Genomic DNA, 15,886 nt, shown 5'->3' on the forward strand with positions numbered 1-15,886 from the left:
CCATATATTGTTTACCTAATTACCAGGTAATAATTAACCTAAAACCTGTATAAAATATTTACTAAATGGGTGCTATGTAAACTTCTCTGGCAAAATTTTACATAACAGTATTGTATTTGCGTTACATAATAAACATGTAAAACTGTACAAACCAGCAGTTAAATAATTTTTACTTAAATGTTTTAGTGTTGTTATTTCACATGAAAATTAAGTATAATTTTACTTAACCTGTGTATCACGTTTTTTGAGTGTAAGTGTTATATTTATGGGATTTGGGGTTTGCAATTTCACCTGCAAGTGTCAATTGAACATCAGTAAGGTGTTGGCTATATTCAACACGCAAAAAGTGTTAAAATAGCAGACATGTGGTGTTACTACAGCTCTCCCATCAACTGAGTAATAAACACCTTTGAAGAGCTAAATTTAGGGGACTGGGTGTGACAATGACACCTGCAAGTGTTGATAAATTCAACACCAGCGAGGTGTTAGATTTTCAACACTCGGAAAGTGTAAAATTAGCAAGGAGGGTGTTGTCCCTGTACGAGCTAGGCTGAAGTGTTTGATATGACACTTATCGATTACTTTTCAACACTTCATTTTTTTGAGTGTAGAAATACCCTGGCATATATATTGAAATAAAGTGAAGATTTGTACGCTCTTCCGCCGCCTCTGGAGTGTGAACCTGCTATCTACTTGTTGTACCCCTTTGGAGGTAATGCCGTTGACGGGGACTGTTTTTTGTCCCTCAGTTCCCGTTTTTACCAACTCAAAGAAATAAGCACAGTTTCGCGGATAACTTAGGCATGCAACGACAGGGAAAACCTTGACTATTATTGACGCTGGCAAACTTGATGCCGTGGACGTGACGAAGGTAGCAAGCAATCGATGGCGCCATATCACTATTAGATTTTGCATGTATAACAAGGTGAAATCTGAACTCAAAAAGTGTGGGAAGCTGAATTCAGACTGACCCAAGCCGTCTGTTACTCTCGTATTCTTCTCCGTCGTTCCCACTTGTGTCTCAAAATTTTATCCCCGCTCATATTTTAGAATAACATTTAGGGAAAATGTCGATCGTCGAAAAAGAGGTGTTGAGAATCGGCAAGCAACTTGATAAAATGGTTGCGGACAGCGAGGTTTGTTGTTCTGGTCTCTTTCATCGTCCATCCTACCGTAGTGATGTGTGCAGTTTTCTATAACATAAGGCCGCACAGTATGAACATAACGATTTTTAGTTCAGTGGTACACAGCAATGTGAACTATGATTGTATGAATGTAAGGCCTAAGGTTATCGTGAAGATCAATAAGATTGTCTGATACTCAAACTCAACAGTACTGAGTTAAGCACTTCCTCTTCTTTTTTTGGCAGCCCTAGACAGTTTGCCTTCCCAAACTGTGATTTGTGAACACATGGCATACAACTTGCAAGACCCTAACTTAACTTATTTTAACTAGGGGCAAGTGTAGGCAAATTCTATCATTGTAATGGATGATTTGGGATTTTGGCCGAAGTCTGGAAAACCTACAAGTGAAAGAAGGATGATGGGTCCTCCAGGTCGAAATGATACTTGCAAAGAAATTGCTTCTTTGACAGTTTGAAGATAATGCACAACAGGCCTAAAGAGGCCTATTTATCTGTTTGACATGCTACAGTAGATTAGTGCAGAATCTCTGATGCCCCTCAGTACTGGCTGTCTTATGAGAAATATTTGTTCTATCAATTCTAGAAGATGAAGGAGACTGCCTGTTTAGCTATGTACTGTACATATGTAACAGAAAGAGCACACAATGATGAAATACAATGCTACCATTTGTCTTACAGTACAGGAATAACATGTTTAACATCACGTTAAGTTTCTCTTCGACAGAGAGGTGTCTATCTTGTTTGTTGGATAGATAACAGATTACTGATTGAGAAACATTGTTGTACATTGGTATGGCATTATTATTACATTTAGCCATTTCCCAATCTTTTTTCAAGCATGTTATGCTTTGAATGGCCCCTTTGAACACCCCCCCCCCCTGCCCAAAATATAAAAAATAAAGGACTCTTTCAAATGCTTATTATAATGCAAATTTCTGTCTTTCTAATCTTTAAATCTTTAATTGGTACAGCTACTACTGATAATACCTCTTGTTTTGTTATTCAGATAATCAAAGGTGATACAAAATTTATTTCGCATATGTTGATTTGTACTGCTGTGTGTACTTCACAGGTCGAAGACTATTCAAAGGCACTTGATCTACTTCAAGAGCTTAAGGCAAAGAAAATTACACTTGATGTACTTCAGGTAGGCTGTTCATTAAACAGTGAAGTCTTTTTTACACCATCCTCCCGACAATCATATCTATGCTTCTGTTCATCATTTGGTACAGTAGGAGGGGATTGGGTGGAAGTGAGGGGTTATTGTATGCCCTCCCATAAGTCCTGCACATGTCTCCTGCATGCCCTCTACACCCTCAATCCCCCTTCTTCCTTGGACCACCAAATCAAGTCATTTGTGAAACAGTATCTTTAAAATAAATATATTTGTAAAAGTTAGAGGGTGTGACATTTTGATCCTAGCAAGATCGTCTTCAGAGGCTAACTGGTTTGCGTAGGCTTTTGCATTAATTATAATAGCAGTTTGCTAACAAAAATAATAAATATATATAATATGTATGGGTAACCCACATCATGTTCATGCGAATTTCATACTTCTATTGGAAATTTTTCATGAAAAAGGGTTGAAGATTGTAATATGTAGTTCAATAATTCTTATTCGTTACAAAGTGGTTTATTTCACCTTCCATTATTCTCGCCATTGGACAACCAACCATTCCTCTCCACACAACTTTAAAGAATGTATACAATGATGGCGCCAGTTGACTGAATGTTTTCCTTGGTTTGGCAATCTCAAGGTATTGGAGGGTATCCCAATTTCAAATACAACATTTGGCACTGTCTGAAATATTATCAGGATTATTGCTCTTAATGTACAGTACCCCTTGTATGCACATGTTGCTCATATACAAACTGAGCTTATTTTTGCACTTTCCAAAGTTGTGTGTTTTTATTTCTGAAAGGTGTATTGATTAACTGATTTTATTTTTTTCCACCCCTGTACAGAAAACCAGAATCGGTATGGCTGTCAATAATCTACGTAAGAAAACCTCTAACGAAGAAGTGATCACCTTATCAAAGGGCCTTATAAAAGGGTGGAAAAAGTTACTTCCAACAGATAACAAAAATAATGGTATGTTCTATAGATAGGCTTTTGTTTTTGGTTCATTTCGTCAACTTCAAATTCCAGGGCTTGGAATTTAACAAGGTCACCACAAAAATGGCAACTGATAGAGACAGCAGCTTGGAGCCTGAGAGGAGGGGGGCTGAGGAGGTGGGGATGGGGTAAGATAGTCATGGTGGCAAATTTTGAAAGGCATTGTGCCTGTTTGTGAATCAGTATTTCCAGTTTTCAAGTCTTGCTTGTTGCTTTTATGCCACCGTTAAAACCATTTGTTGAAAGTTTTGACGGCCATTCGATTTAAAAGTAATTTTACCCAATCAATTATTTTCATGTGTGTTTCTGTCTTTGATCCAGGGACATCTTCTACCAAAGAAGATGCGGAAGGCAAGAAGCAAGGAAACTCTGAAGAAGATTCGAGGAAAGAAGATGGCAAATCATCAAATTCATCTTCTCTAGCTGGTGAAAACTCAGTCAGGGAAAAATGTCGTCAGATGATTGCCAATGCTCTCAAAACACCATGTAAGTTTCTACAAACTTGACTTATCTTTGACATAGCTAATATTGGAAATCCAAATAAACTAAAACTGTTAGCAAACTGCTTATCCACTATAGAGCCTGTGTAATAGAATGTGTAAAAGTAAGTTGGCCTGACGTTTCGTTCCTAACAGGATCTTCTTCAGAGGCTAAATGACAAGTAACAGTAACAGAAGGGACAAAAACACGCACAGAATACAGACAGGTTAATGAGCACCGTGAACACAATGAGATACATGTAAGGGGATTAGTAGACAAGGGATGGAGAGAAGAAAGCAACAGGGGAAGAGGAGAGGTAGGAGATAAACAGTAGAGGGACAAAGGGAGGATTAAAGGAACAGGGTAGGGAATAAACTGGAGGACAAAAAAAAAAAAGGGGGTGGAAGAGAGTTGTGAGAAGAGAAGTGATAATATAATATTGGATAAGCAAATTTGGTGTCCCCTTTACCAAAATAATAAGTGCTTGGTTTTACAGGAAAATGGATAGATATCCAGACAGTGCTTAGCAGATAGAGTGAAAGCAATGAGACCACTGACTCAAAACTGGTTGTAATGCAAAATTTCTCTTTTAAAAAAGTTATTAATATTTTTCATATCATAAATTTTGTCCGTAACATGTTTTTAGTACATGTCCTTAAAACTCTGCTTGAGAGTTGAAAGTTTCAAATTATTTAATGTTAAATAGTGTTATATTTGGTCAGATGTTGTGTAAGGGTAGCATTACTTCTGACTAGCACCTCACCAATCAATCCCCTCTCCCGTGTCCCTAACCCCTGTGTGAACCTCACTATGTTGTTGACAAGATTCACAAAAATTCACAAAAAAGGTTGATGGTGTCATATCCATCGCTGAAGTACATAACCAGGGGAAAAGTTCTCAGGATTTCTCATCATCCTTGTTCACATTCTGTTCTTAAAGATCTGCTTTATTGGCTCCGATTATAGCACGCTATAGCTAGGAAAGTTTTTTGATTACATAATCGACTTGCCACAGTTAAATCGACCTCAGGCTTTACAATTACAGTGCATACCTTCTTAGCACCATTAGGCTCTTTGTGTAAACACTGGAAATATGTTCATGTCTAAAGTTCAGTTAATCATACAGCATTCACACAAAGTCCCTCATCTAAGAAAAAATATGTGGCAGGCGTTGCAGGCTAATTGGTAAAAAGAGGTCATTTTACGACCATGGCAGGTCGATTACATAATCTCTAGTAACTTTTCCGTGATAACATGCTATAGTTGGGGTCCATACAGCAGACCTTTAAGTATTGACTGGAGCTTCACAGGCTTGAAACTTAGTTGTGTCATCATTTCTGTGTGGTAGTGAAATGTAACTTTGTCTGTTTCTGTTCTTTTTTACTATGGACAGTTGATGAAGATGCCTTTCCTGAACTTGATAAATCCAAATTCCAAGATCCGGAAACATTAAGCAGTGACATTGAAGATTATATCCTTTGAACAAAGAGTGACGTATAATTGACATGCACCAAGCTCACATCGCCAATGTGTCTGTTCTGAATAGTGATGTCCGGGGAATGATTTTAGTGTTCAAAGTTTGTGAAGCACTTTTGAGGCTTCAAAAGTTTTTCGTTGTTTAAAAATGTTATTGTTCCTGTGTACAAAAATCTGCTGCAGTATATAAATCTTTGGGATAGTTAAGCCTTACTGGAATAATGGTTCTGTTTAGGGATAGTTACCTAATATTTGCATTTTATATTTGTGTAAGACATATTCCCTCAACTTGAGCAGGTATGTTTCTGTCAGATTCTTGAGTTTTCATCTGACTTCTCAACTTTTGTTACTGCAAGCAGGAATGACATCAACTTATTATTACATATAGAAATTTGTATATATGTATTTGTTGTATAACAGAGGAACCTGTGCTGCCAACTCAGAAACTATGTTTGCCTTAACGTTATGTTATGCTCACGCGTATTTACAGAGTTTGTCAGGATAGATATGAAGTACAAGAATCGAGTGCGGAGCAGAGTATCGAACCTACAAGACCAGAGAAATCCACTCCTGAGACTTGCCGTCTTGACTGGCACAATAACTCCCGAGAAGATTGCAAAGATGGGTTCAGAGGTAAGAATAACGAGAATGAAGGGCCTAATCTCTTGCTCAGATGTTATATATCCATTTGGTATTATTGGGTGTAAAAAAAAGTATTCTAAAGTGCCTTCTGACCGAATATATTTACCTACCTACTCCATTAAGGTACATTTTTGGAAGTTCCAGCTTGGGATCCTTCAGAGAATAGTGAAAAAAATTCTGTTTTATATCATATTTTGTACACCAGAAATAAAAAAAATGGAAAAAAAAATGTAGAAATTTCATTATAATGTACAGAGAAGCACTTTCAATCCCATGTACAAATCTGAACATTGAAGGGCCTAAAACACCTGAGGGCCTGAAGCTATGGCCTTACTAGCCTATGTGTTAAGTGTTAATTTGGCCCTGAGTATTCCACCCCCCCAAAAACAAAACAAATATGCTAGAAATTAAAATAATGGTCACCCATGCTCAAACTTCAACAAGTGTTATACTCTCTTACGCTCTCAGCTTTTTTTCACATTGAGACATTTCATTGGCTTACTGATCACCCCTCAATGTCTTGTAAAACCATGTCAGTTCTTCAAATCCTCTGGAAGGGTACATTTTTCATATTGTTAACAGTATGTAGCATGCGCATATATTTTGGGCCAGTACTGATGACCAATCTCTTGGCATCCCATTTGAGATCTCACTCTGGTTTTCCTTTATTTTTTTTTTTTTTTTATGAGTTTCTCTTTGAATTCTGTTCTTCATGTAAGATATTGTAAGATATAGCTTAATAAACAAAAAATTTTCTTGAATGTCTTTTTGTTTTGCAGGAAATGGCCAGTCAGGAATTAAAAGAAATGAGAAACACTTTCACCAAAGAAGCCATCAATGAACATCAAATGGCCATGACAGGTGGAACAAAGTCTTCTTTGATGAAATGTTTCAAGTGTGGAAAGAAAAACTGTACATATAATCAGGTGTGTATACATCTTCGCTTCTACAAAGCATGGCAATCTTTGCTTAAAAGAGTTTGGTAGCTAACATATACCTAGTATTTGATAAAAAGGTACAGGACAGGTTGTTCACCCCTGTAGTTCACCCCTAGCTGGGTCACGGACAAGGTAACAAATATACCTAAAATCCAAATTTGCCATGGTGTCCCTTCCCTGTCGCTTTCTGGGATTTATCGAAAGAACCCAGGGTGGGATCCATGGTCCTATGGTTTCAGAGGTGATGCAACGTCTGACTGGCGCCCCCAGCAATGAAATAGCTATATGGGATAATCACCAACAAAGGACTGGATGGCTCATATGGTACCCCCAGGAATGAAATGGCCATATGGGATCTTCACCAACAAAGGACTGGATGGCTCATATGGCGTCCCCAGGAATGGTATGGCTCTATGGGATAGTCACCAACAAAGGACCGGATTGCTCATAAAGCACCCCCAGCAATGAAATCAAGAAAGACATCTAAGTAGCCATCTCAGATAAGGTTGACATTGATGTTTTTCCAAACGTCTCAGAGTAAACTAAACATGGGCAACCTAAAATGGCCAAACCTTTTTGGTTGTTAGGATATGACCACACCTAGCAACAAAGGTGCAACATCATCTTAGCACCATCTAGTTTTCATGTAATCTGGAGGCTACTATTTTCATGTATGAAGAAGTCTTGTCTTAGTTTATAGATATATTTGAAGCCTTTCAATTCAGCTGAGTTTTACAAAAAAAAAGATTCTGTTTGGTTTCACCGCAAGATGATGCTAGGTGTGGCCATGTCATCAATATATATATTTGTGTGTGTGTGTGTGTGTTAGATGTTAACTATACTCTCATCTGCTGACTGCTGTCTTCTTACTTGATGTCCCTCCCATTAAGCAACTTCTGTATGGACTCATCTAACAGATCATTATGATACACATACAAATCATGTCAAGTACTTTCAGTAGAAGACGACGTGTGTGTGTGTGTCTTAGATGTTAACTATACTCTTATGTTAACTATATTCTGCTGACTTCTGTCTTCTTACTTGATGTCCCTCCCATTAAGCACCTTCTGTATAGACTCATCTAACAGATCATTATGATACACATACAAATCATGTTAAGTACTTTCAGTAGAAGACAACGTGTGTGTGTGTCTTAGATGTTAACTACACTCTTATGTTAACTATATTCTGCTGACTACTGTCTTCTTACTTGATGTCCCTCCCATTAAACACCTTCCGTATGGACTCCTGTAACAGATCATTATGATACACATACAAATCATGTCAAGTACTTTCAGTAGAAGACAACGTGTGTGTGTGTGTCTTAGATGTTAACTATACTCTTATGTTAACTATATTCTGCTGACTACTGTCTTCTTACTTGATGTCCCTCCCATTAAGCACCTTCTGTATGGACTCATCTAACAGATCATTATGATACACATACAAATCATGTCAAGTACTTTCAGTAGAAGACGACGTGTGTGTGTGTGTCTTAGATGTTAACTATACTCTTATGTTAACTATATTCTGCTGACTACTGTCTTCTTACTTGATGTCCCTCCCATTAAACACCTTCTGTATGGACTCATGTAACAGATCATTATGATACACATACAAATCATGTCAAGTACTTTCAGTAGAAGACACCGTGTGTGTGTGTGTCTTAGATGTGAACTATACTCTTATGTTAACTATATTCTGCTGACTACTGTCTTCTTACTTGATGTCCCTCCCATTAAACACCTTCTGTATGGACTCATGTAACAGATCATTATGATACACATACAAATCATGTCAAGTACTTGCAGTAGAAGACACATGCATCAATCTATACACCAAACAGTGTATCCAGTATTGCACTGCAAGTAACTTCCCAGGTCCATTAAGTCTAGAGTTCTAACAGATCCTAGGGAAACCGCTGTTTTTGCTTCTGCTGCTCGATATCTTTGGAACAATTTACCTGAATCCATCAAGCTCTCTCATTCTCTTGCATCCTTCAAAATCTAACCCAGAATCTTGTCTGCATGGAGAGTTCAACAACTTCTTATGAACTTTTTAGTTTTTTGTATATCTCTATTGTTTCTATATATGTTCCCGTTTTGCCTGTTCTAGCTGTTGTTTCACTGCGCCCCATGGAGGGCTTCTATTTGATGGATACTGGAGAAATGAAATAAACTGTTCAGTATTGATATAGTGTAAAAGTAAGTTGGCCTAACGTTTCGATCCTAGCAGGATCTTCTTCAGAGGCTAAATGACAAGTAACAGTAACAGAAGGGACAAACACATGCACAAAGTACAGACAGGTTAATGAGCATGGTGAACACAATGAGATAGATGTAAGGGGATTAGTAGACAAGGGATGGAGAGAAGTATTGTTATTGTTCAATTAGCAAAGAAGGTAGATTGCAACACAGATATAAAGATGTATAGAACCATACCATTTTCATTATGATATCAGAAGCGAATCTCCCATAAACCTCAAGACTGCCTCACAATGGGAAGACTAAAGTAGTTCCTGCTATGAGACAATCGTTTGACCTACAGTAGTTCTAAATGATTGTGGGCGATTGAAATTTCAATTCTTTTTCACATTCTGGCTCTCTCACAGGTCCAAACCCGTAGCGCCGACGAACCAATGACTACCTTTGTCTTTTGCAACAATTGCGGAAACAGGTGGAAAGTAAGTTGGAATAATTGTACATTGATCAAGGTTTCAAAACAGCATTACCAGATTCAGGAATGTGGCAAGTCGTTAAGGAAATTTCCCGGTTGTGTTGGATGATTGGAGTCTGAAATTATGTTGTCCAGACGGTAACTGGTTCTCCAAAAACAAGGCCTATAAAATTACAGCCACATCAAGAAAGTTGAAACCTTTGTAGTGGAACAGTTCACCAAGGGAAACTCTTTACTTTTGTAGGACCTAGCAAAACTCATACTTTTTTGGAATTCTTCTAAAATGTTCAAGTCAAATTGGCAATGTATCAAAGTAAAGTGCTATTTGACGCTTTGTACTTTGTGGGCAGGGTGGTGCAAATGAGAGAGGGGCAGTGGGTAAGAGGGTGGGGTGGTGGTTGAAAAATTGTTATCGTGAGAGAAACAAATTATCAAAGTTAGTGACATCAACACACTGGATGAAAAACTGCCTTCTGTTCTGCTATGTCTCTTTGTGTCAAAGGTTGTAATACCAAGGAGGGTAATTTTGGCAAATTGCATTGCCATGTATTAAAACGAACCTCTACACTGTTTCACTGAAGTGTTAAATCAAGTAGACCAGTTCCTTCAAGAGTTTTTTTAATCTTTCATGTTCAATTCTGTATCGTACTCTTCTCAGCTTTTGAATTTTTAAATTCTTCCCTCCTATCGTTCGGTTTTTGTCGTCCTCTTTGGACTCACTCATGGTTTTGAGACCTTTTTCTAAACTTTGTGCCCTGAAGTTTTCAGCTTTGTTCATTTTCTTTTCAGTTCTGTTGATCCCACCTCGGTCTTTGTTTCATTAATCGAAATAACCGGGATCCATGAGCCGGATGGAAATAATGACGAAGCAAGAAAGGAAAATTTAACCGCCGTGATCAGGCTGGTAGAATTAGAAGATTGTTAAAAAAGGATTTCCGTTGGACCAGGAAGAAAACCGACTGGTGGTATCTCAAACCACCCTGTGGGTAGGCCTGGTTGGAGAAAACTTGTGTCAAAGTTTCTCACATTGTTCAGGACACACACAATAAGGCAAGACTATTGATAGGATGGGTTTCCCTAAGCCATTTCATTCGTACAGATATATGTATTCTTCAAGTGAAGTGAATTAAGGTGAGATCTCCCTTCACAGCTTTAAGATTGATTAGATTTTTTTTTTTTTTTTTTTTTTTTTTAGAGACATCTAGTTGCAATAATATGGAGTGATCTTGAGGAGAGGTGAATTTTTGTGTCAAATAAAAATTGCCAGGGTTTTATGTTGTTGTTGAGAGTTAGCATTTTTTGCCAGCTGTGGGAAATTTATTCTCAAATTGTCTTTGACATAATGTCCTATTAGGTTTCATTCAAGAAATGGCTAAAATCTATCTATAGCATGTCATGTTTGGGGTGGTTCATGGCTCCTTGAATGTTGACCCTCACCAAAAATGAACTCAATAGTATGGAATTATTTAGTTTGCAATTACGGTTACTGTGTACAAAGAGTGCTATGCATCTCTGCACTTGCAGAGCAATTTGCCCACTTTGCAAAGTAATTTGCCAATTTGGCAAAGCAATCTGCCCATTTTGCATAGCAATCTGCCCATTTTGCATAGCAATTTGCCCATTTTGCAAAGTAATTTGCCCACTTTGCATAGCAATCTGCCCATTTTGCATAGCAACATTTCCATATTACATAGCAAATTGCCCATTTTGCATAGCAACATTTCCATATTGCATAGCAATTTTCCCGTTTTGCACAGCAATTTGCCCATATTGCATAGCAATTTGCAGTGCAATAGCCTATAGAAAATTCCCTGAATAGGAACAACAGACTTTTTTATGGCCTCAAACAAAATGTTTTCAATGCATAAAAGTTTGAATTGAATGTCAACCAAGGGTGTCCCTGTTTTGCGTATGAAGTTAAACAAGGATATGTTTAGTTGAGTACTAATAAGGCTTAATGAAACAATGGATGAATTGATTAACATTGAGGCCTGACACTGAGGAACATGACCTGGATCCTAATCAATTTAGCCACAAAGACTCACCCCAAATCGCGTGCCACCCTCTACTTTCCGTTGCTTGCAAGTGAAGTGTTTTTTCTTGTCGCTACAAAATGCAGACAGTAATGAAAACGTGTAAATTTGTTATCTTTAGCTGGACCTGAGATGTCCATCGCTGCTATGTACACTGTGTTGTGGGTATTGACCGTAGCTGCATGTATTTACTGTACACTAGTGTCTAATTACCGACGGTAGCAAGCTGTGTGTGTATTTTCTGGGATCGATGGTGGTGTGTAACACTTCTGTTACACCTCATTAGCAACTAGGTCAGATTACCGGCATGAGACGTTTCTTTGTGCGTGAGTCGTCACACCCTTTAAGAGAGGAAACAATACATTTGTAGATGCTACCTTCATTGCAGGTGATAATATCTTTAACTTTAACCTGTGACTCCTTACGAGCACTTTGACTTTAATTATTGATATGTTCTTCTCGATTTTAATCAACAATTTTTATACTGGACTAGTTGATTGTTGACTCAGCCTGTGGTATTTACGTCAGCATTGAAAATCTCTTGACAATTTCAGGGGATTTAATATATTTATAGGAATACTAGTATTACTATTACTATAATAATCATTGTTATTATTATTATTAGAATTTTGCCAGAGGACTTGAATGAAACTCGTCTATGAGTCAAGAGCCGGTTTTTGTTTCCCTGGGTAAAAAGAAAAAAGTTTGTCAAAGGCATTATCTCTGACAAATCTCACTTCTGCTCCTACTCTGAGAATCTCCTTTATAAATGATTGCACCTTGAGGTTTCCAAGGTAATATATTTACCTTTCACATTGTCGTTTGCTTGCTGCATCATTTAATTGGTGCTGCGATAATGGATGTCAGGAAAGGTCTTCTGGTTTCGTTGTGTTTTTTTAAGGATAGTATGATTGTCGATGGATGGTATGATGATGTTAATGGTAACGTTAATATGTATGTATGTTTGTATGTATGTATGTATGTTTGTATGTATTTTAGATCCTCCTTCCAAGCAGGAACTCGCGAAGAAGCCATCATTGGCTTATCAAAGCCGCAAGCTGACCGAAGTCAGTCTCTTACATTCATATTTAACGTCCATGATTCTGAATTGTTTATTGTCAACAACTCTGTAACTAGACGACATACATTAATCTGGGAGTGACTCGAACCGGGGACCTTATGATTGAAAGGCATGTAATATGTAATTACATGTTGCACTGTACGGATACGCGACAAATTTAGGCCATGCAAATCACACCAAAGAACACAGCCTTCAGACAGAAAGTTTCAAAAGTCGCTGAGTCCGCCCACTACATTATTTCCAGAGATAACAGTGTTCAGTTAGATTACTAAGTGTCTCAGTGAGGGTAAGTACCGATGTCTCTTTAATTTTGCCTGTTGGATATGCTAAAAAACGAGTAAACATTATCTTAATATATCTCGGGAATGTCTCAATGCTGAATCGGCATCTGAGTTCATTAGACTTATCATACGAGTGAAATGAACAACTGAACACCTACCCACTGGAAATTACAAGTGAATGAACAATGGAACAATTACCCACTGGAAATTACAAGTGAGAGAACTACGGAACACTTACCCACTGGAAATTACAAGTGAGAGAACTACGGAACACTTACCCACTGGAAATTACAAGTGAGAGAACTACGGAACACTTACCCACTGGAAATTACAAGTGAATGAACTACAGAACACTTACCCACTGGAAATTACAAAATTCAGCTATTGTCAATCACAACCAAGTTGAGAAACGCTCATTGTAATACTTGTTTGCATCCATTAAACGTATGATCAGATCGGACCCCAAGGAAAATTACGTCAACAGGCTGCTTTTTTGGGGTCTTCGTTTTTCCAATAAGTATGCTAACAAGGAAATGAGAGAACATTACACATGATGTCATATTTCCATAGGCCCCCCCCTCCTCCCAATGGGCCCTAGGACCTGTATTCCCCCTGACCCATGAATAATGTGAATGCTTGCAGTCATTCAATATCCATATCTCTCTAAATTCCTCGGTCATTGTATATAGTGTACATTATATTTGTAAAATAGCAACCTGTATCACAGGCATTTCTGAGAATGGAAAACAAAGTCAGGTGCACACAATCATAATTGTTAGTCCTCTATTTATTTTGTTCGTTACCGATAATTACTCTTTATGTTATAAGTTTTTTTTTTTTATCATTATATAACATGTTTCCTTATAACATCCCCCATTGATAAAAGTAGAAATCAGACCCAACCGTTTATCTTTAGCTATTATGGATAAGAATGATCTTAAGGATCAACTAACCCTAAATATCTAACGAAAGCGTGTGTTCCAATTAGGAAATATATGGAGTTTTTAATAGTCTTGTCACGATCGCGGCAGTCAAATTTGCGATGTTACCTCATGGTGCTACTAGGCTGTGAATCCAACCGGCAATGCCCTCTACTCCCTCCCCAGGCTCCCTTCCCCCTTTTCTGTTTTGCTATTCTCTTCATGTTCTGAAAGTGAATGACAACATTGTTCACATTAAAATCAATAACAGCATTGAAGGGATATTTAAAAAAATCCAACATCTGGTTACCGCAAATACCAATTTTACTATATAATTGAACGTGTATCTAAAAAAAAAACCATTTTAAACAGAACAGAAGTGTGTGTGTATGATCTAATACCCCCACCACTCGTCCCTCACTCCCCCACCCCCTCCGACTCTTACGTACGATTTTTTCTCAGATTACCAGTTATATTGATACGGATGTTACTTGCACATGATTTCTCCATCCAGTAAGACGGATCTCAAAAAACAGTTAAAAACTATCCTTTTTGAGAAATATCACAGTTAGACCCTTTATATGGGAGCGCATTTGAACATTGCCTTGTGCTCTGGATACCTGCGCTATACAAAAAACAGTTATTATTATTATTATTATTATTATGATTTCAATCATTCTCCATGACTGAGTTGGGTATAGGGGCATAAACCTATATGCCGGGTGGACTAGAGACAGATCCAGTTTTTTTGAACAGGAGTAGGTGTTGCCCTGGAACCAGCTTCCCACATTGGGGTGAGGGGTGTGGGAAGGGTAGCGGCGGACATCCGCCCCAGATTTTTTGTAAAACAAATTTAGACGTCAAATCAGAGGCGGACTGGGTCTTAAAACCGGCCCGGGCATTTTCCACCTAGACCGGGCCCATTGATATGCTACTTACATAGTGATCGCCGTCCTGGGGGAAAGGTCTAAGGGAAGGGGTGATCCCCTTCCCCATTATTTTTTTTTTAAGTTAAGGAATACCTAGAGGCAAAATTGTGCTATATTTCTCAATTGAGTAGGTTGCAATAATCCTTTGAAAATGACCCAAAAATAATTTTCCAGAAGCAACACCTGATTAAACTCAGGAAAGTTAAAAACGTAAACAAAAATAGACAAAAATATCTGTTTTTAGACTGGATTTTATTTAGTTTTTCAAGCATTTTGTGACTACATGCTTGAAAAAAAATGGTAAAACTAAATAAAATCCATTAGCACGGACGGGTTGCCATGCCACGTTCTTTTGTTACGAACTAACAGAATAACTAACATGGTGATTTCATGAGCTGATTCCCACAGTTAAAAATATATTTCTACACAGCCCGTCTGTATTTCTACTGTGAAAATGGGCTGTAATTTTTACCAGCCTCCCCAGCCCACCGGGCATTGCCAAATGCCCGTGTGGCCAGTCCGCCACTGCGTCAAATGGACCATTCTGAGGCATAACCTAGTTAGATAATAAATGTAGGTCTAAGCCCGTGGTGTACTCTTGAAAAGGGGATGTACATCACCACATCCCTTGGATCCCCTGGGGTGTGATGGCGTTCGGGTGCCGACAGAGTTCCTTATTTCTCCCCAGACAATTTTTTTCTCTCAACTGAAGATGGAGTTGATGGGGTCTTCCCCTCCCACATTCATCTCGTAGATGTTGTATAAACATCCTAAACCGACCTTATCCCAACTGTATCCTAATATTGTTTTACATATATGAAACTTGTAAGTACAAGAAAATCCGTCTCGATTAGAGAGCCTCCTATATATGTATATATATATATATATATATATATATATATATATATATATATATATATATATATATATATACATATATACATATATACATATACATATATATATATATATATATATATATATATATACATATATATATACATATACATATATATACATATATATATATATATATATATATATATATATATATATATATATATATATATATATATATATATATATATATATATATATATATATATATATATATACATTTTTTTGCGTTTCGCCTGCAGAATATATTTACAGTAATGCATGAATTTATGCT

The 15,886-nt window shown here is 37.5% G+C and overlaps 1 protein-coding gene and 1 long non-coding RNA gene across 2 annotated transcripts; one reads left to right on the forward strand and one right to left on the reverse strand.

The window, feature by feature from the left end:
- The first annotated feature begins 916 nt into the window (after positions 1-916).
- On the forward strand, positions 917-12,275 carry LOC139973480 (transcription elongation factor A protein 1-like). The gene is made up of 9 exons (XM_071980193.1): positions 917-1,136; positions 2,217-2,291; positions 3,110-3,236; positions 3,582-3,746; positions 5,133-5,210; positions 5,694-5,848; positions 6,637-6,783; positions 9,407-9,478; positions 10,261-12,275. The coding sequence occupies exons 1-9, from the start codon at positions 1,068-1,070 to the stop codon at positions 10,267-10,269; spliced, it is 897 nt and encodes a 298-aa protein (XP_071836294.1). The 5' UTR covers positions 917-1,067; the 3' UTR covers positions 10,270-12,275.
- On the reverse strand, positions 10,419-13,975 carry LOC139973481 (uncharacterized). Its single transcript, XR_011795228.1, has 2 exons — positions 13,101-13,975; positions 10,419-13,020 (listed from the first exon to the last, which is right to left on the reverse strand). It is a non-coding gene; the product is annotated as an uncharacterized lncRNA (long non-coding RNA).
- Between the last annotated feature and the right edge of the window lie 1,911 nt (positions 13,976-15,886).

This window comes from Apostichopus japonicus, chromosome 9, assembly GCF_037975245.1.
Source record: "Apostichopus japonicus isolate 1M-3 chromosome 9, ASM3797524v1, whole genome shotgun sequence".
Lineage (NCBI taxonomy): Eukaryota > Metazoa > Echinodermata > Holothuroidea > Aspidochirotida > Stichopodidae > Apostichopus > Apostichopus japonicus.